The 22,194-nt window shown below is 36.7% G+C and overlaps 1 protein-coding gene across 1 annotated transcript; it reads right to left on the reverse strand.

Moving 5' to 3' along the window:
* Positions 1-571: 571 nt before the first annotated feature.
* LOC103778587 (cordon-bleu protein-like 1) lies at positions 572-21,044 on the reverse strand (the record flags this gene model as incomplete). Its single annotated transcript, XM_008946179.1, has 9 exons — positions 20,974-21,044; positions 19,615-19,794; positions 12,610-12,811; positions 11,444-11,672; positions 9,677-9,715; positions 8,689-8,783; positions 8,324-8,563; positions 1,654-1,798; positions 572-640 (listed from the first exon to the last, which is right to left on the reverse strand). Coding segments are annotated over exons 1-9 (1,270 nt in total), but the record flags the coding sequence as incomplete, so codon positions are not given.
* Between the last annotated feature and the right edge of the window lie 1,150 nt (positions 21,045-22,194).

Here is a 22,194-nt window from a genome sequence, read left to right on the forward strand (position 1 = left end):
TACCCACACCTACCCCTTTCCTTTCACGCAACACTCCAAATAAATTATTTTATTTAATGCATAAATGACTATTTATACATACTATTTATATTTACAACTTCTTTTCAAAGGCTGTTCAGATGCAAACCAAAAGGCAGGCAGAAATTTGCTCCTACCCCTAGGCTATGCAGGTCTAGGGCAGCACAAGATGGGCTTCTGAAAACAAGACTAGGCTTTAGCTTTTGAAAGGCTTGTTAAAAGGTGTTCACAAAAAAAAAAAAAAAAAAAAATAGGAATTCTGACTTGTTCTCGTCTACAACTTGTTGGGGAAGAGGGGAAAACAGGGGTAATGTTTAGTTTATTAAGTGTAAAGTACAGAGACCATTACAAAATATATTATATGTGCTTCTGTAGACAGTAAAACATCTTTCTTTTAGAAAGCCTTATTTGTACTTCAAAGGAAAAGTTAATTGAGAACATTAAAATTAGTTGTATACTTATGACACATCTATAGCACCGCAATTATTAACAATGAATAATCCTAGCTTGCTATGCAGTAGATTTTATCAATGGATCTGGAAAAAGAACCAACCTGTTTCGGACTGCATTTCAGTGAGTTGTTCTTCCACTTTAGTAGGCATTGATTCTGTTGACTCTGTTACTGCAAAAAAGGCAAATAGCAAGCTTATCATTGCCTCTCAATTTCTGCTCCAACAAAAGTTCCAGATAAAGTGTTAAATTGTGATTTTACAGACTGGCAAGTTCAAGAAATGCACCTTCTCTTCAGCAGTTGGTGCTCACTGTCATATTTCTCAGATTATTTTAATCTTAACTCTTAGGTACTTTTGAACCAGAGAACAATTTTTGATCAAACAGAAGAATTACACAAGAACAATACGAAACTTTTTCTAAAATTATTCCACTCATTCAGTTTCCTGTGAAACACTCTCTCATCTAGGGAGGCTAATAATTTCTCCTCACCCCAAGCTGTCCATCTGATCAGCACAAACACAATAGCTACAGTTAACCTGACTATAATTAATTTGGTATTTTCTGATCTGAGTGCCCTAAAGCCTGACTGCTTTGTCACAATTGTGGGAAACTAACGGAAGAGTGGTAAGAGGATTGTAAACATGCTCAGGTGACTTGCAGCTGCGGTGTAAAAAAAAAAAACTATATCCTTCTAATCATTGTTTAGTGTTATGTGTTAGACGAGTAGAACATCTGTGCTTAGATCACACAGGCCTGTGAAAGACTTGGAGGCATCCTATCAAACATGCTTGCCCCGCTGTGGGAAAGATCAATGCCTGCATGAAACCCTGATATACCAGCAAAAACATCAGTTTCAGTGATCCTCTAGCATGGACCAAGCCTGTATCCCTGCTTGCGTGCTCCTGCCCTCATGCTGCTGCAGGGATCCCCTGGCTGGCAAGGAAACAAAAGTAAATTTACTCTGCATTTCATCCATGGCTCTGTGGTTGCTCCTGCGTCCTGCCTGTGCCAGCTCATACACACTACAAGATGCAACCTCATAAAGTAATATCACCACTTCTCACAATCTGAAGATGTCTAGCACTGTTACTTGAGGTTCTTATCTCATGAAGTGGTATTTAATGTTTAGCCAAATTGCCATATTTCCTGTTGCCTCCCAATTAAAGAGCATAAAAAGATTACCAGTCTCATTACTGCTTTCCCTTTGATCTCCTGGTGCTCTGGAGGGTGGTGAGGGTGCTTTGCGCTTCATCCTCCGCAGGGAGGAGTTCACAGAGGCGGCGTCACTGAGCGGCAGAGAACCTTTCCGTACTAATCCTGCAGGGGCCTAGGAAGGGGGACAGGGGAGGAAGAAAGTTATTAGCCATCAAAGAAAACCAGCAAAATAGCTCTAATAATTATTCCTCAAAAGAATTTATAGAATACATCTGGGAAAGAGAATATATACCTACTACCAAACATACCGTCTTTCTCATATTAATTCTTCTGAGGAGCAGATTTCCCAAAAACAAAACACCACTACCCTGCCACCCCACTCCCCCCAAAAAATCCCACCAAACTATTTTCTAGAGTAATTGAATATATTCATAGAGGTACAAAATACTGCAGTAAAAGAAAATCAGTTACATTTAGCACCAAAAAAAAAAAAAAAAGTTCTTTTATGCCCCAAGGTTGATCTACAACCCTCAAATAATTCTTTTCTAAAAGTAGCTAAAAATCATTCTGGAAAGAAGCTTCAACCACATCCCACTGCAATGATATAACTCAAAGTTTCCTTGTCCTTCAACAGCAGTCCTACCTAGGCTGTATATAGAACTATTACAAGTTTTTCCTACATGAAATATTTGAACTTCTGTAGAAATTTTTTGAATGCCAGCATTCAAAGCTTATCTTGGCAAGCACAGTGTCTTATAATTGTAATACTCACTGAAGTGAAATTGGAAGAAGTTATAAAAACAATAATTGTAATACCTACTGATATTAAAGTGTAATAATATCCTCGTTATTGTAGCAAAAGAGAAAAAATTCTTAATTCACAAATAATCAAAACCATTAAAAAAGGGACAAAGGCTACCTGCTGAAGAGTTCATAGTTTCATGACACAGCAGTCCTATTGCATTTTAAATAATTTTAAAAATACATTCTGTGTCTCAAAAATATAGCAGTTGAAAATTTGCCTACTATTCTTAACTGCAGTTTGCCTGATGCTGAAGAAACCTTTTATTTCCACATCTGTTAGAATGATAACGTTCAGGATCCCAGCAGTAAAACAGTGTATTTTAGCATTAGACTAAGCTGCCTGTTTCTGTAATAATTCTGATCCCTATCACTGGTGTGCTCAACAACATAATAAAATAGAGCAGTGACATTTATTTCTAGCCAGAAGGAACCACACAGCAACTGGATGTTTGGTCATCTTCAGGGAACTTCTCTGTGCTTCAATTAACCAGCCCACTTCACAAAGCAGAACACTGAGGAACAGAGATGGCATAGATACACCAGTAAATTTTTGTTTGAGTAACAATCCTTTCAGAAACATCACTGACAACAGAACTTTTGACCTTGCCAATATCTATGGAACACAGATATCCCCTGCTTATAATTTAGAAAGCTACCACTGAACAAATACACATTCTAGAGCAAGGAGGATAATAAAGACCAAAAGCTAGAGTATTTGGTTGTACACAGTCAAAACTGTACAGAAAACTACTCACAACAGAAAAGATACTGGCACAAGCTGCATGTGAAGCACTGTTTGGCAGCTCCTGTTCAATTTCAACAGAATACCTGAATGAATGAACTGGGATGGTACGAACCATCCTTTGAGCTACCCTGGGCATACTCTATCATCTGTTTTGTTCCACCTCGATGTCAGGTATGTCACATCCCTTACTTCACTGTAAGAAGCAACACTGTCCAAAATAGTGTTTTCTAATAAGAACTTCTAGAAGAAGTATATTCTTTTACCAATCACTTTAATGCCAAAGCAAGAAACAAAAATTTTTTACAGCTAATCAGGACTTAGGGTTTTAAGGAGAAAAAACGAAGCACAAGTTGAAATGTGTTTTTAAGAACAGCAGAGGACATGGACATACCACCCCACTCTTAATTAAAAATAACTGTATGCTTGATTAGCTTTTAAACACGTCAGTTTCTAGATTAAAACATCACACAACAAAAATCACTTTACACTTCTGTAGTTTCTTAATCACAGTTCCCAAACAGTTCTTAAAAGAAAATTAATAACATTCAGCATCTGAATTTATGCAGAAGGGGATGTCAAGTATAATACTATCTCCCCAAATGAGGCTTTTTTATTGTTAAATCATTTTTGCTCCTTCCTGTTGGGCAGTTCTGTTTTTCTCCTCTGTGGTAGCTGCTCTCCAGTCTGCAAGCCCCTCCATTCTGCACAAAGACACTGTTTCTCTGTTTCGAGGTCTCATCTGCAGCCTCATCTGCCTCGCACAGGCTCCCTTAGCTGACTGAGCTGGCACACACTCGCTCAGCTGAACAGATGTCACCAGAGCTCCCTCCTGCACTAAAAGAGTATGTGTGTAGGGGGGAATAAAGTTCTCAGCGTAAGAGTACAAATACTACTAGAAGATTTTTATAAGCCTTTCTGCTGTCCTTTGCATCCAAATAAACAATTTACAAAGAGAGATTTTGAGAAAGTACTAAATGTTCCAGTTAAGGTTCAAGTGTTGAACAGATTTTCTCAGGAATTATTCAACATATGAATATTAAGAGCTTTCAAATCCTAACAAAGGTTGTAATGTGAAAACAGTACTTGAAACAGATGGAAAAAATTAAAATAATGTCAATAAGACATATGTGACAAAGTTTTGGAATATACATCTGGGTGTTCATGTGTCATACCAACTGCCAATGCCAGTGCTTTATCAGTTACACTTTAAATACATGTTAAAGTCACTGAAGTGCAAAAACACCAGTGATCTCTGTCATAACTTCCACAACACATCCAGGAATTCCACTTTTAACATTGTACACCATCTCCGTCCCAGAACAAACAAGTGTGGATATGAAGCTTTTTAGCCTCAAATGTATACAGACAAATTTGGCACCAAATCCCACACCACGCCAAGCAGATACTTGTAGAGGCCAAGTATTCCCAAATTCCAGCCTCTGTAAGCAGTGGCAGACATGATGCCTGGCCCTTCTCATCATTCCAAAAAGCCAAGGAGAGGTAATCAAGCCAAGGTAATTTTGCAGCTGGAATGCAAGACATTAAAAAAAAAAAAAAAAGCATTTGTGAAAGAAGGTAGTGCTAGAAAAGCATTTCAGTGTGCTGGAAAGCATACCTCACACCAAGGGTCACTATTTATACATTTTCATACCACCAGTACCTGCCTCTTGCTCCACAGATCACTGTTTAACTGAAGATACACAGACCTCTGGGATATCTAAGTACATTGCACTAGCATATCTTTCTTCCCTTTGCACAAGTATGCGGGCAAATATACGTCCAAGGAGTAACAGGAGAAAAAAATTTATTTACTCTTACAGTAATCAATGCATTCAATATCTATTACACGACTTAAGCTTGGACATAATCAAGTACTTTTCTTTTAAACTAAATTTTCTGTAGAAAAAATTATTACTAGAAAATTGCACCCCCTTTTATGAAAACTGTGAAGATACATGTACTGCATTATACAATAGCACTTTGCAAAAACCCTTGAGAGTCCTCTCTACTTGCAAGTGTATTTAAACTTGCTAGTTCTAAACATACTTCTGGCAAGAGCCATCTTTCCCAAAATTAGAACTGACCAATAAGTAAGGGATTTCCATATTAGAGACTATCATGCTTGCTTCCACTCTGATTTAACATAGAAATTTGCTGGACAAACATCAACTATTTAAGCTTACTCATCATCTTCCAAGTCTCATACAGAATGAGCAAATCATGCTACATAGCAACTTGGAAAAGCTACCCCTACATCCATTATACCAATTTCTGCCCTAAAAATAGGAACATATTTCCAAAAACTAATTCTATAATTGCTCTGAAATTGAGCTAGAAAAAATTCCAACCCTCATACCAAAATGTAGTTGTTCATATAAAGAGAAAGCAGATTCTTTTTTAAGGGAAGAGAAGTGGAGAAGCTGTAGGAGGTAAACATTAAAAACTTTTTTAGTACTGTGAGAAACTGGGCTACAATACACTGTGAATCAGAAGAAAGACAACAGTGAGAACTCTGTTTCCTGAAAGCTGGCTCATTTCACTGGTGTTTGATGTTACTGCTTTGCCGTTTTTCTCTCAAAACCAGGCAAACAGTTTATCCAGGCAAAACTGACATTTCACTTGGTATTCCTTGCAGATATTATGGACAAATCTCTTTTGTATCAAGGCACATGCAGAAGGTCATCCTGGTCCACAGAAAAAATAAAGTATGCTTCCAGTCTGCTAAATAAACTGAAGGGCAGGCTTCAAAATTTAGGCATTCTTAAAAGCAGTATGACTTGCAAGAAAGTGCTACATGTAAGGCAAAAACAGATAAAAACAACAGCTAAGGGGAAAAAAAAAATATATCCTAAATGTTGTAAATTAATTTCATGGGACACTACAATACCAGAACTCTCACAAATACTAAACAGCCCAGCAAATGCACCACTCAGCCTAGTGTACAACCCAAAAAAAGACTTTCAATACTACCAGCAGGACACACATTTTCAACATTGGGCAACATGAGAGACCAAATTCTTATATTGTTTGTAATGAACTAACAGTGTACAACCATTGTACCTGCCTCATTACTGAGAACTGACTTTGATTAAATGAGTATAATTTAGTCATTTTGGGTTCAGAAAGAATTAATGAACATGACGCAGATGAAAAAATTCTATGCAACCATCAAAACTGACTTTATTCCACAATGCTTATATGTTTCTCTTCAAATTCCATATTTAGGATCTAAGTTATTGGAATTAAGACTGCTTATGTATTTAAATAGTACTCAATTTCATGTGTAAAGTTGCAAATCTTGTAATGACATTTTTATTTAAAAAACATTATTTTACCTTGTCCCTCACCTAACACCTTATCTTTTTAAGGGGACTCTCCTTTATTTTACAGTTAAGTGAAAGACTGTAAATATCTCAGCATTGTTCTAAGGATCAGCTTTATCCTCCAAGGAAGTCTCCCATAGGATCCCTCATAAGAGTTCCCTGATCAAGTTGAGCAATATAGAATCGTAAAATCATAGAGTGGTTTAGGTTGGAAAGGACTTTAAAGATCACCTAGAGTTCCAACCCCCCTTCCATGACCAGTGACACCTTCCACTAGACCAGGTAGCTCAAACCTCCATCCCACCTGACCTTGAACACTTTCAGGGAAGGGGCATCCACAACTTCTCTGGGTTGCCCGTTCCAGTGCCTCACCACCATCATGGTGAAGGGCTGTTGCTTTACATCTATCTAGTCTACATCTACCCTCTTTAAGTTTAAAACCATTGCCCCTCGTCTTATCATTACACTCCCTGACAGAGAGTCCCTCCTCATCTTTACTCTAGGCCCTCTAAGTACCAGAAGGCCACTGCAAGTTCTCCTCAGAGCCTTCTCTTCCCCAGGCTAAACAATCCCAACTGGACTTCTGTCTTTCATTTGTGAACTATTCAACTTCAGACAAATCACTTTAGATGAAAAAGAAATGTCAGTATAAAATAATAAACCTAAGCAATTTTGTTGAGTGATAGATCCTAGCCCAGCAGTCATATATTTCTGTTAGACAGAATAGGATATTAATTATTTAAAGCTTGCTGACATTAATAAATTATTTTCAAAAAAAAAAAGAATTCAATTAAAAGACAAACATGATGAGGTAAAAAAAGACTGTGATTTTTTCCCCCCCAAGGTTTCCTTTATTAAAATACAGAAAGAAACCTTTGTCTTCCTTCACATGATACAGCTTTTCAGCAGGACACAATACACAAATTCAGAATTTCTGTTAAACAGTGCTCTCTTGTGGTTCTGTGCATCAATGGAAGAGTAAATCATTGCACAAAGATAAAGCAAGTCATAGACTGAAATTTTTTGTCTCCGAGTCCAACACAAATGTAATCCCTCTAACTTGTATTTCATTTAGTCCTGCATTTTATTTTGCTGTCATGCCAATAACCTCATCTATTAGAGACCATCTTTAGATACTGCATTCAAAGCAAAGTATGAAATAAAAAAAAAAATTACAATGACAATTTGATCTTTAATTGGAATTCACTATATGCAATATCAGAATAATACTTAATGCATCAATTCTCCCAAGTTCTGCTGGCAGAATTTCTGCATTGCACAGGGTATATAGGTTACTTAAATATGTAGCCCACATCTCATAGCCTAAATTAAATATCTCCCTATTTGACTAAAACAAAAACCCTACTTTTAACATTCTTGTGTTCCCAGGAAGTTAGACTACTCCCCAAGATTTCCACCCTTTTTTTAGCAATGTAAAAAAAACCTACTTGATATCACATGTAACTGAAACATCAAAAATAACTCGTAAAATGAAAATTTCATTTACTAGATATGATAAAGTGTGAATGTTCTCGCATTTAAGTATATAAACTATTGACCCAAAAGAAGAAAAAGGGGCTCACAATACCAACCTATATAAACAGTTGGGTTTACCTATTCAAAATACAGCAGCTGCTTCAGATTCAAGATACAAAGTTTGAAAGGAACACATCTTTCAATTTCTGTAGTTATTTTCATACTAAAATTTTTAAAAGCAAGTAGTACACTTTCATTTCCCATTTCTTTCGAGCCTCAGCAGATTTTAACAGGATTACCAGGATTATTATGTCTAAACTTCTGAAGAAGTGAAGCAAATATGACTAACCTGCAGACTCCTGTCAAAGCTGTGAGATTTCACAACACCAGATGCTGGTCTGACCTGGGCTTGTGCAAGTTCCTGGGGAGCACTCTGAGAGTTTGGCATAGGTGGCAAAGGAGCTCTCCGTTTCTTTGGCATTTCAGATGGCAGAGTGTTTGAATCATACTGCTTGCTAACAGTGTTAGATCTTGTGATAAATGTTGGCCTTGGCTTGCTCATCAGTGGAGTTGCTGGGGCACTGGCAACCTTGGGGTGTGGTGGGAAGAAAAAAAATCCAAGTTACTTATACTTTCTGGGAAACAATCAACAGCACTGATTGCTCAATATGAATATGTTTCTAGAAGTTTTGTTTATACAAAGTTACACCTTACTTGTTCTCTTTTCTTCTTGCTTCGTTGAAAAAAACTGAAAAATCCTTTGTTTTCCTTCTCCTTCAAAACATCCAAGTTTTCAGACTGATAGGAGTCTAAAACAGAAAACAATAGTTCTAGATGTTATTTATTGCACAGATTATTTCTCTTTCATTCTTACTATTTCACTGTCTGCCATAAGCCTCCTGGAAAAATATACAAAACACATCATAAATCACCTATATTAATAATTTCTCTAAACGCTGAAAAATGAACAGGTTTCCTACCATCCATGGTCTTCCTGTCTTTCTTAGGCCTCAAAATAGAGGCGTTTCAGCTGCTATTAATACCCCTAGCACTTAATCCAGCCCATCCCACTTGTCATATGTTATGGTTCACATCACACAAAGGCTGTAAAAGGGAAAAAGAGCATCAGCCTCTCCAGCTCTGCACTCCTAACAGATTAAATTCATGGCAAAGTGTGAAGTGGGATAAGTCAGGCACAAGCCTGTATGTGTTATGCCTATGGAGAAAGGTCACTGAAATACCTGACAGGTACTGCACATGTAACTACACCGCAGTTGTAGTAAAGATAGTCAAGTCCATTCTAGTAGCTTGCAGAATTTATCCTCCTTACATTGTTTAATTTATACAGACAATTTGTAAATCTAAACATTGTCTCTTTTTAATTTTTACTAGATTTAAGTTTAATAAAGAAATCCCATTGAATGCAAACGCCACAATTCAGCAAGGCCACTATGGGCTTTTGGTCCAAGTATCAATATAAACATAACTGTAAATTTAATAACTTGATCTAAGGGAAAACTGCATAGAAATACTTTATGTGTAGCTGGGTATATCCACTTTTGTGTTATTTTTTTTAAATGTGCATTTATGATGGCATAGAGATAATTAGTCATGTCACAGTGAAGCCGATGTTACAGTATAAGCGGATGGTGGGTCATCATTCAAGTGCTACAGTTTCACTGCCCATGTCAGTAAATCATACCTTGCAAAGATGGTAAATTTAAATCAACTGGTGATGTGGCTACAGAAAGACAAAAAGACAAGACAGAAAATGTGAATCCAAATCAAGGATGCAGTTACTTGTTACAAACACAGAAAGCCAAGCTGAATCTTCAGCACTAGGAAAAAGTAATTGGGTACTTGCATGAAGTAAAAGGATGCACACCTTTATTACCTAATGCTGCAAGCCATTTAAGAACTTGAGCCTGAAGACAGGCAACACAGCTGGAATCTTTTAAATTAGGCAAGAGTTTTCAGTTATATTTCTGAAGGAAGGAGGAAAATCAGTATATAGAATAGTTCACTCTGTAAGTTTTGGATTGTTAAGCAGAAAACAAAGACTGTAAAATTAAAATATAATCTGGATAAAATAGAACTTAAATTCTATTAAGTAAAAGGTACAGTTCACCATTTACTTTCCTAAAGAAAGCTGAAAATTCAGAGCTTTGAAGCTGTCTGAAAACTTAAAATGCTGAACTACTTCGTATCAAGAGAACCAAAGCATATCTAACTTTCCTAGCAGTGCAGTGTCATGCAGAAAGCGTACATGCCCTCGTACTTTCTCCTAAGGATTTTTGGCTGTTGATTCAAATGAAGCGCATGTCATACTGTGCAGAAGGCAGCTCTGCCAGTCTGTAGACAAAAGCAGTAGCCAGACAACAAACAAGACAATGCACTATGTGCACATATACTCCAAGCCTCATGTTTAGTCAAGTTAAATATGTTGTTTTCCAATGGAGAAGCAAAAGATATTTCATTTTTGTTTTCTCCATGGGAAAAGAACATGTTTTCTAAATCTGTTATTCTCCTTTTCATGATAACCAGCCTTTGGGAAATAATTGAGAGAACTCTCAAAACTGGAACAACCAAACAATAAGGTTACCGTATTTAGCCAGAAGGGGGTAAAGACAAACAAAAGACAACACCAAGTTTTAGAGCAGAAAAAAAAACCAAGCAAACCAAACAGTGGCCAAGAATAGGAGTGAGCCACTATTACCACATTCTATATTGAGATAAAATTTCCTGTGAGAAATGTCTGAAACAGAAAAAGCCACACCGTATGGAAGTTTTAATCACATTACAGCAAACATTTAATGAAAAAAAAAAAAAAACAGGCTTACAGCTAATGTTAAAACTAGGCATAGGAATGTCCATACAAATATAAGGAAGTTAGTTTGCTGTGTCCCTGTTGGACCACAATTAAAAAAAGAATTATTATTCCTTCATAATATATAAAATTACATAACAGTGCTCAGAAATATATATAAACACTATTAGAATACTCTAATACATCTTAAATTTTAAAACAAAACTGAATTTCTATAATGTTTCTGTTTTCAGCTCATCATAACCTTATGTCTTTTCTATGAGCTAAAGGAAATACAGTGGTGTTGGTCTTTCTAAAGGAAATACAGTGGTGTACAGGGAGTGGGGGAAGGAAAGAAATGGATCACTTTTAAGTGATGATTTGTGCTTAGCCATCTTTGCTAGAAAATGAAACCTTTACATAGCATTTTCCAAACATAAGTTCAGGTAAACTTGCTCCAGTTTCAATTCTGTGGAACACTAATGAGATATATACTAAATTGCTAGAAATTAATTTCCTTGCAAGTAAACAAAAAAAAAAAACCAAAAACACACACACAAAAAAAAACCATACAAACAAACAAAAAAACAACAAAACATGTATATTATTGAAATACTAAGTAATTATCTTTTCTATAACTGCAATTTACAGAAGTTACCTTACCTCGACTGACATCCATGGCATATAATTCTCTTAGTCCAAGGTCATTAAGAGATTTTGTCGCATCAAGGGGTTCTTGAGACTGGTAATTCTTCAATAGCAGAGTGTGTGAAGGATCAAACTCACATTTACTACAGATAATTGGTATGAGGTCTTGAAGGGGTGAATGTGGACTAACTCTTACTACCGTCTTCTGTGTCTTCCTGTAGTTTATCACTACCCTGACTGTTTGCTAAAGAGAAGAAAATTCTAATAAATACTAGCACAAATTCTGGAACAAATGGCATTTTTATAACAGCCTTACAGTAATGACAGGGATTCCGTTTATGGCCAGCTTCATCAATGGTACAGATTCAGAAACACTATACGAGAAACTAAGAACTACTTTGAGATTCCCTTCTACAGAAGGAAAGGAAACATGATAGTCTGCTCCTCCTTTAGCATCTGCCACATGCTTGTCCAGCAGAGGACATGCCAGGAGCAAGATGCCCTACTAGGTTCCATTAGGCAGCTGTAGAAGTCAGCCCATGAGCCACAAGTGTGTCCATGCACATGTGTGCACACACACATAGGGTGAAGGTAAAAGGGCAGAAGCGCTTCTCTGGCCTTGTGCAAGTGCTTTAGATAAATTAAAAACCAGTATTCTTCTATACAGCAGGAGGACAAAAGCAGAACGAAAGATTTATGCCAACACCCAGAAGTTGCTTTAGTACTTCTAAAGGCTCCTGACTTCTTAAGGGTATATAATAAAAGCCAAGTAACAACAAAAAAGTACAGTATGTATTAAAGGAAAATGAACATACAATCAGAAGACCACATATATCACAGCATGACAGATGGCACAAGTCGTAGATTTTCAGTTTGCGGAAGGCTGTATTCAATCACACTTCATTGGTAAAATTTGTCAAAAGGACAGTAAGGTGTGGGATTACAAATACATTGTAATGTTTCCTTCTTCCAGCAGCAAAGATGGTTGCTGCAACAAATTGGCATATATTTTATCTAAGAGGACATTATCAAGAACATGGAACCAAGCATTTCACATGGGTGCACAGTGAGAGGATAAGAAACAGTAGGAAAAGCTGAAACGAGAGGCTGAGCTACCAGCTCAACTTGTTGAATACAAGAGTGATTCTACTTTATCAGTATGCTTTAATCTTAGTTCTCACCTCTGGTATAACAGGAGCAGGTTTCTTCTTATCCATTTGTTTTGGTTTTAAAATCACCTTCTCCACCTCAAGCACTCCCACTGGTGTGTTTGGCTTGAATTTAACCTGGCTATTTTCTGCAGATACCAACTCTATAGTATAGCTTGATGGATTTAAATGATACTGTGCACAGAGAAAGATAAGCAAGTCCATCATGGGCTTCCTGTAAAGACAAATGGAACTGTCACAACAGATAACAATTAAGCAGGCTATAACAAACCGTGCTGATAAACATTTAACTTAAGCCACCTTCTCCCTTTCACAACTAATAATTACTGCCAGGCACCAACTTTCAAGATCTTCAACATCAAATTAAAAAGAAGTCAAGACCCAAAAAACACCACTAAAAGAAAAATTAAACCAGCTTGTACAGAAGTATGCCATGTGCTTGAGCGAAGGGGAAGATTTTTGTTCGTGTGAAGTGATACTCCTCCTGAGGGCAGCAAGGATCTGTGCATTAGCCACCTCATTTGACATTTAATGGGAACTGTAGCAGTGGTGCTAAATGCCCTGCTATTCATTACAAATTACCTCCCAAAGCTTGAAATTTTTATATCCATTCTGAGGTTACACCGGATTTTATTTTTCAAAATTATGAGCATGAACAATTGGCAGGAAGCAGGAGAAATGAAGTTTGAGGAATTCACCTTTTAAGGTCTTGCATTAGGGATCCCAAAATGAGAGTCAGGTGTTTACTACAGACACAGGGAAAGAAGCTAAATGACAATACAGTAGTTGAGTGTAATTTCTTGAGAAGCTCTGTGTGATGCAACAGATGTCCTTTCAACAAGGCAAACTGAATTTTTAACACGTATTCACTAACTGTATGTCCTTTGTTCTCTCAGTGCTCAATGACAAACATACAGAACAGTGCAGTAAGATAGGCTGAACATTCCCAGTTGCTACTGAAATAAATCTGTTAAATTTGTACTTTAAACAGAAATGTCATGGAAGTTTAAATAGACCAAAGGTAATGAAAGTACCCTAACTTTGTATGCTACAGCAACTGAATAAGATTACAGTACTATCGGGTCACCAGAACTAGTCATTCCTCCATTTTTGGAGTTGGGTAATCATCTGTAAAGAGCATTTCACTGTGATGGCCTCTGCATCTCTCAGTTACAGCTCCAAACAGGAAAATGTATCACCTACTGTCTCACAAGGATATTGTGAAAGTAATTTAAAAGTCTGAAGCAATCAAATGCTATGTTGAAAAGAACACTAAAGTATCTCAGAGAAAATTAATACAGGGTTTGGCTGGTATGTCTTTATCAGAAGACTTAAATTCTAGATGTAATCTCATAACAGATAAAATATTCTGGTAGCATAGACAAATGTGGAAATCGACAACTTCTACAAAGAGCCACCAAGCTAAGCAGAATTCTGTATGATAATAAATGTATTTACAATCTTTGTAAGTAGGAAGTTAAAACAGACCTTTCGAATTATATGGTTCTGTAAAAAGAATTAAGAATGATTCATGTTTGAAATTACTGTGAACATGTTTTTTCCTCTCCTTTAATTTACTCTATAATATCATTCCTGTTTTCACTTGGTCTTAACGAAAAACCATTCCTTAAATAAACCATCTTCCAACTTCTAGAAGCAGGGCTGAACTCTCTGGTGCACATACTGCACTTCCAGAAGATGGAAACAGTTTGAAAGCTGACAGAAACAGTTACTGCAGACCTGTTGCTCCCTACCAGCACTCCTGCCCAGAGGGAAACTTCCTGCCTGCTTAAGTGGTACAAGTGTTACTTGCCTCAGGAGACAAAGGCAGGAGGAACAAAAAACTCAGAAAAAAAAAAAAAATTATGCTCCAAGGTGTCAAAAAGCAGCTATCAGTGTGAAGAGGTATTAAGCATGTGATAATGTGATATACTCCTGTGTCTTCATCTAGAATATATATACAAGCCTGAGAAATATCATGAGAAATGCACTGAGCACTGCAGAAAAATAACTGTTCATCCCTTTTCACACACTTAAACCAGAGAGTTTGTTTCAATTCTTCGCTTGCATATATCATGACCTGCTCCAGTTAAAAGAAAAAAGATGGAACTGCTCTATTTCTTGTACTTCTATTCTAACCCATAATAGAACAAATACATCCATCTCACCCTAATAAGAAAAAAGCTGCAAATGCAAATCATGTCATTCCCCACATTTCACTGGGGTCAAGGAAGGGGAAGGAAGGAGGGAGACAGAGAAAAGAGCAGATACTACTTCTTGAAGTGACCTTCCTGGTTATCAGCCTATCCAATAAGTCACCCATTACACCCATCACAAGAAGTGACAGAATGATAAATGAGAAACACAGCTGCTCACAAACAACTGACAAGTAAAAGGAAATTAGCACTGAATCACGTTTTTAATGCACAAAGTTGCTTTCCATTGGTACTTCCCAAAATTATCTGCTTGACTGAAGGATGCTAGACTGTAAGTTCTCCCCTCCACTGGAGACCAAGACACCTTCAAAAATTGCTTCAGACTGATATTCCTAGACGGATACAAAAAACAATCTTTCTTTTAATCACATTCTCCAAAACTTGTAAAACTTATTTTTGCTTAAGACTTCCAGCACTGCACGTAGAGGAATACATGTAATCACAGTAATTTTTATAACTACCATAATTAACACTTGGTAGAAGTCCAAGAAATGGCAATCAGCTGTCTTGGAGTACATCATCTGCTTGCCCTTCTTTATCTCATTTCAGTAAAATCTTTATTTGTAACTTCTTTAACTTCATGGCATTACTTAGTTTTCTAGAAATCTCTGATTATATATTTATTTATGTATTCCCACACACCTTCACCTTTTATCTCTTTTCCTCTAGTTATTCCTACCTGACTAAACAACAGTAACAATTGAGTAGTCGCAGCCTGTCATTACACCACATAGCTTATAGTTAAACAATGAACCTTCACCCAGAATGAATGTTATGTTTGTAATCAGTGGAAGGTGTCCCTTCAAGTACCAGATCAAGTGGAAAAAGGAAATTTAATGAGAAAAAAATGTACTAAATTTCTATGCTTCTCTCAAAAAAAGTAAGGGCTTGGAACTTGCTACTTAAAAAAAAAAAAATAATAAATTTGAGATTCTTACATTATCAAACCTTAGGAACAAGGTATTCACATTGTGAGACGCACAGTAAGCGCCACCTGAACCAACAAAGATAGCACCACCAAAATACCACTGAAAATACCAATAGCCACCAAAAGTATTCCTAGGCAGGGACAGAATTGGGGAAGGGGAAAGAGAGGTAGCAGGAGAGAGAAGACAGAGAAAGAAAAACCTAAACACAGTTTGGCTTTCTAGAGATCTCCCATTACTTAAACCTATGGCTTCATACACTTCCTTGCAAAAATATTATTAATCGTATTCTCTAAAAAGACATTTGTTTTCATGGAGAACAACAAAAAAACACCAAAACCCCCAGGAATTTGTTACTAACAAACGGTAAGTACAAAATGTTTTGAAAAGTAGGATATCACCACAAAGCTTGTTATTCACTAGCTAGATGTACAGAATAAACCAACAGTTTATTAAGAATACCCTAATGACAAAAAATACTCAAGAATGGATCAAATTGAAACTCACAAAGAACTCTAAGAAAACAGATTCAGTGAAGCTAAAAGGTCTCTCTGAAAATCATATGAAACTGAAGCCAGACATGCTACCCTGCAAAACTATCTGATTGACACACCATTTCCAAATAAAATGCATGTCACTATCACATTTGCCCTTGAAATCTCCAAGTTAATTTACAGATGCAGACAACTGAAACTAATTACACAGTTTTGAGAAAATTTTCTCAAACTCTCTATTTCTTCCTTGTGGAAGAAAAAAAAGAAAACTAACTTAAAATGATCAGGCTGCTAAATGAAATTGTTCTTCAAGTTATTTTTTTTCTTCATTGACTGCAGGATTTTCTTCATTCCTATGCTGTATATAGAACCAACTGGAGAAGACTCAGAAACTTTGAAAAACATTCCCATTTAAAAAAAAAACTATAATACTTCAGTCATTCCTTCCTCCGAATAGCACACCCTCACTTCCTACCACTCATTGCTCTTATGGTTTTTTGGGGGGCTGTTTTTAAGTAACTGTTAGCCTGGACCTCGCTGCAGGAATCCTGGTGACTGAGATTGTGAATGCCACTGTCAGATGCTGAATAGATGAACTGAATCACTATCGTGCACTACTACAAACTATAAATTGGTGTCTATGCTTAAATAAGAGAATCTTCCCATTCCTGAAGTTTAGGAATGAGGAATGAGCTATTTCAGTCCTCCCTCCTTTTCTCAGCCTCTCAGTATTTTGCTTTAGTTGCCCATATATCAACTCAGGGATCAAGAATTATTCTCTCTTGTAATCTTTTTTCTCCAAAATTCTTTTGGATTTCATTCTGATCCTTTTTTGCCTGCTTCTACTCACTCAGGATATTTATCTATATAACATCTTCTTTTGTTCTGCATAGCTCTTCCTGTACACTATGCCAAAGCAGGGAGAAAAACACCCAACTTCACCTGAGAACAGTAGAGAAGTTTCTTCTAGTGGACTATGGCATTTGTGCAAATTCACAGTTTTTCTTTTTCTAGTATGAGATTTAAAAATGTATTCTCTCCTTGAGAGCTCTGAAGCTCTCATCTCTGATTACGAACTGGAAAGAGACAAATTAGCAATTTATCTTTTTATGTCATTTCTAGAGGGATCTTGCCTATTTGTCCTTAAAACATGACTATCAAAAGAAAGCAAAACTACAAGAAAAGATAGTTTGAAGTATGTTTCACAGTAGACTCCAGGTCCTGCACAGTTTCTCCCCTCATTCTGAGTGAGCCCAGCAGTGCTAATACACATTCTTATTTACAGATGAGTCATTTATGAAATCATCCACATACAGTATCTTGATTGGAAAAAAAAAAAAACAAAAAGCAAAAAACCAAACACCACCAAACCCAAACCACAGTAACTGTGGGATAATAAAACTGACTGGAAAACGTGTGTGCTTCCTGATAAGCTTGTAGGTCCTGTCTTGAATAATGAACAATTATACACAATGTAATTTGACCAAGTGAAGATAGATGCAACACTACTTTCTAGCACTTTACTCTGAGCAAAGCAAGACAGAAGGCACAAAGTACTCCTAAGTGTGGGAAAAGGGAGTTAAAAGAAGAAAGCGACTGACAGTGTCATTAGACATAATAAGAAATAATAATAAATTTTAAAAAAAGAAGAAAGCACCATGTTTACAGATAGTAATACTCCTTGCTGCAAGCCCATATCAAGTAGTCAAGAAGTATTTCTGAAAATTTCTTCCAAGAAATACAGCCTCAGATTGAAGTTATCTTGAAGAATCACATGGAGTTTGGGGAAGTAAAAAAATTTTTTAAAAGGAAAACTCCACAAAAGTTCAATCTACTGCAGCTCTGGTGAACAAGCTGATATGTGATGTCCAAGCAACAACCTCATGAAATGATAAAGTGTGCAAACAGGCTCAAGCTTGACTTTACTTCTCATTAAGAGGTGAAGTAGGTGTAACTATACATTTACATTACCTAGTTTAAATCAGTTATCAGCCTGCTTGCTTTCAGCAGCAAAGACACTGACACCACACTGACACAAGCACTATACACAATTAGTTTCCTCAGCTTATGAAAGCGACAAACTGGCAACCTAATTGCTCTGATCCATACAAGGCCTTGCATAGGAGCCTCCTTAGTAGATCTGCTATGATAATTCATATAACATTTTAAAATCCCAGCATTTATGATTTCAATTCACCAGTCAATGTCCATCTCTATCTGAACTACAAGTGACTTGAGAGTTATATGCACAGTGTATACTACCAGTTAGCAGCAGACTGAAATATGTATTTCAAATTAAAACGAACTTAAGCACAATATGTGTTAAAAATATAATCCAAAGCTGTAGGTAGAAAATATTTCTTTGAAGAATTACAGATTTTGTGTGAAGTGATGACACTTTTTATTAGGACTGCTAGTAGTCTACAGGTAGCAGTGCTGAGCAAACACTGAAATGACTTTGTACCCAAAAGGATTCAGGAACTCATCCTTAAGGCTAACAAGGAAAAATTATATGGGAAAATTCAGTGACTCATAGAAAATGGTATTTTTCTAGAGATCTGCAGCAACTAGAAAGAACAACAAATATGGCTACACATCCTGATAGGTGCCATAAAGAATTTCTGAATTTCAAAAAACAGTCTCCGAAAGGTAGGTAAATGTATAAAGTATATGTTTCCACATCTCCCCCAAAATCATGGTAGAATCATTTAGGTTGAAAAAGTCCTTTAAAATTATTGAGTCCAACCATTAACCTAATACTGCCAAGTTCACCACTAAACCATGTTCCTCAGCACTGTGTCTACATGTCTTGTAAATACCTCCAAGGATGGTGACGCCACTACTTGCCTGGGCAGCCTGTTCCAGTTGACTGTTGGCCAGCCTCTGTTCCAGTAACTTAAAATGTTATATTAATTATATAATGATTTATGACAACTGATTTAAACCAAGTAATGTAAATGTGTAGTTACACCTACTTCACCTCTTAATGAGAGGTAACAACCCTTTTAGTGGTGAAATTTTTCCTAATGTCCAACCTAAACCTCCCCAGTGTAATTTGAGGCCATTTCCTCTTGTCCTATCACTTGTTACTTGGGAGAAGAGACCAGCACCCACCTCACTACAACCTCTTTTCAGACACTTGTATAGGGCAGTAAGGTCTCCCCTGAGCCTCCTTTTCTGCAGAATAAACAACCCCAGTTCCCTCAGTCTCTCCTCACAGGACTTGTGCTCTAGACCCTTCACCAGCTTCACTGCCCTTCTTTGGCCACACTCAATGTTCAGGCTTAGATAACAATTTTACTGAGTGATTAAAACCTGGGTGAAGGTTGAAGTAAACTAAAGCAAGAAAAGAAAATTAAAGTGTCACACTGCATAACTTACCTCCCACTAACTGTAGTATACTTGATCACATCTCCCGGCAGGACCACTGATAGTTCAATATCTTTATCAATTACATTCTCTTTCTGTTCCATGATGAAGTTGGCTGATTCTGTGTCATCGAATGAAGCAGCAGCAATAGTTTTTGTTTCAGATGGAGGAGGTGGTGCTTTAGATTTTCTTCTGAAATAAATGGATAAAAATGAAAAGTCAAGTAACTATTTATACACACACGATTCCATACTGGCAAACTAACAAGTCTCAGAACAGGAATGAACCACAACTAAATGTTTTCACTCAACTGTGTAAGTGATATGTGCAAGGAAGGGACAAAAGAATATTTTAAACATAAGATCGGTGGCGACAAAGGATACAAATAGGCTTGGGTATCTATCATATATATTAAAAAAACTTGCCAAAAACATCAAGCTCAAAACAAAAGATGTTTAAGGTACATGAAAAAAGTAAATTAATTACTTTTTTCTCCCTCAGGTTATGAAAAGACCCTATTTGTGCATTTTCCAAACAGATTTACTGGATTAGTATAAACAGAAATGCTGTACTATGCAGTATGAGGCCAAATTGCACTGACAATACATGTAGTATCTAGGATAGATAGGTAAGGGAATAATCACACTTTTACTCACCAAATTTTTCTTTTGATTATTAAAATATTTCAAATACTACCAGCTCTAGTTTACTTCTATACAGTAATAAAATAGCAGTATAACCAGTAGTACTGTGTTGCAGTAGTTCCTGACATATTGGTCGCAAAAGGCTTTCAGATTTTCCCCTCATCTATGCCGATTCCCTATTTTAATTTTCTCACTATCCTTTCCCCTCTTAGTGACAAGTCAAAGAGTGAAGACTAAATAAGGCTCACTTATTTTATTAAAATAAAAAAATCCCAAATGGTATAAAAGGAAAACTCTCTACATCCCTCTCTGTGTACTTTTAATGGATTTTGCCATTAGGAAAAAAAAAAAAAAAGAACCAAACACAAACGACAACAAAACACACTGTAGAGACGCACTCATTTCTTCAATTCAGAAGCAGCTCATAATTCAATTCAGAGCTTCAATTTCTTATAAACATTTTTTTAAAGAGCTTGAAAGGAGCCACATTCACAGAAAGTTAAAATAGTTTTCAAACATAATGCACAAAGGTTCCCAAAACATGCTTATAGTTTAGATTCTGGAGCTGTACCAAAGTTTGTTTACTTTAAATGAAACCAAACAAATATGAAACCAAACAAATTAAGTTCTATAAACGTTCCACAGAACCAAAACAAAAGCTCTAGCCTAGCATACAACAGTTAGAAACACCCATCTTTCTGAGGAAAGAAAGTTCAAAGTCACTCACAATGAAGAGCAAACAAGGTCCAGAGCAGCACTGCAAAAGAGGACTGTGCAATGAGATTTCACATGACCCATCTGTTGCTGAAACTGCTTAGAGTTTTGAACTTCAGAACTTTGTGCTGAATAATTAACTATTCACAGCCTCTCGGAGCTAATCAGGAGTACTCACAGACCTCCAAACATTTTGCATGATTTTTAGCTTTCATATAACCACCAAAACAGAAACTATTAGCCAATACAGGCCATCAACATAACTATTTTTTTAAAAACCACAACAAATCAAAAATTTGCCCTATGACATTAATACCAAAAGAAGTACAAACCCAAAGTGAAGCAGCACTGCTTTTCCCCTTCTTTAGACATCTACATCTTAAAGTGATTTCAAACAACCACTAGAAGGTATTTATTAGAACCGAACTCAGAATTTAATCTCTGAAGATTGCAAGCCAGTGAAAGATTTACTTGCAAGTGAGAGTGGACACTATTTTCAAGTAAGCAGACAAATACAATTTCATTGCTGGCAGTCTCCTATCACTAGAGAGTACTTCATCACACACAGCAATAAATGCACAGTTCACATCAGAAAAATTGTGGCTGTATTTCTAGTCTCAAACCTAGACCTTAGAGAGCTAGAACTGATAAAATACTCATGTCAAAACTTGTACGCAGCTGCTAGGTAGATGAAGTTCCATGTATTTATAAAGAATACACACACACGCAGGGTCAGGCAGTCTATCAAGGTCAGCTGAGCTCCCACATAGAAAGCTCAGTACCTCACCCATCGCTAACACCTAACATGTTCCTCCTGGTTAGTTAGACTTACCTTTCCTGCCCCACACAAAGGAAGAAAAATCTCCAAGTATATCTTCTCAGAAATTGTACTGTTTTTAGCAATCTCTTATTAAACAAGAGAGATCCAAACACTTTCATTTCTGCTTCCAGATGCCATGTCTCTTTTTTTTTTTTCTTTTTCATTTTTCACCAATTCTTTCATTCTTAGCCCAAAGTATTTACACGTGGTCTTACAGCTTTTTTTATTTCTTGAGTTTGTGTCTCTGCCTTGCCACAGGAGATGCTGCCTGAGAGGTGGCAGAAGCCTTCTCCTCCCAGCACCCCAGGGCAGGCACCGGGCAGCAAGAACAATTAGTTACCATCATTACATCTACAGGTGCAAATCAAGAGCAGCAAGTGGCACAGTGGCAGAAATGCACTTTTAGGAGCAGTT

The sequence above is a fragment of the Merops nubicus genome, unplaced genomic scaffold, assembly GCF_000691845.1.
Source record: "Merops nubicus isolate BGI_N331 unplaced genomic scaffold, ASM69184v1 scaffold36568, whole genome shotgun sequence".
Classification (NCBI taxonomy): Eukaryota; Metazoa; Chordata; class Aves; order Coraciiformes; family Meropidae; genus Merops; species Merops nubicus.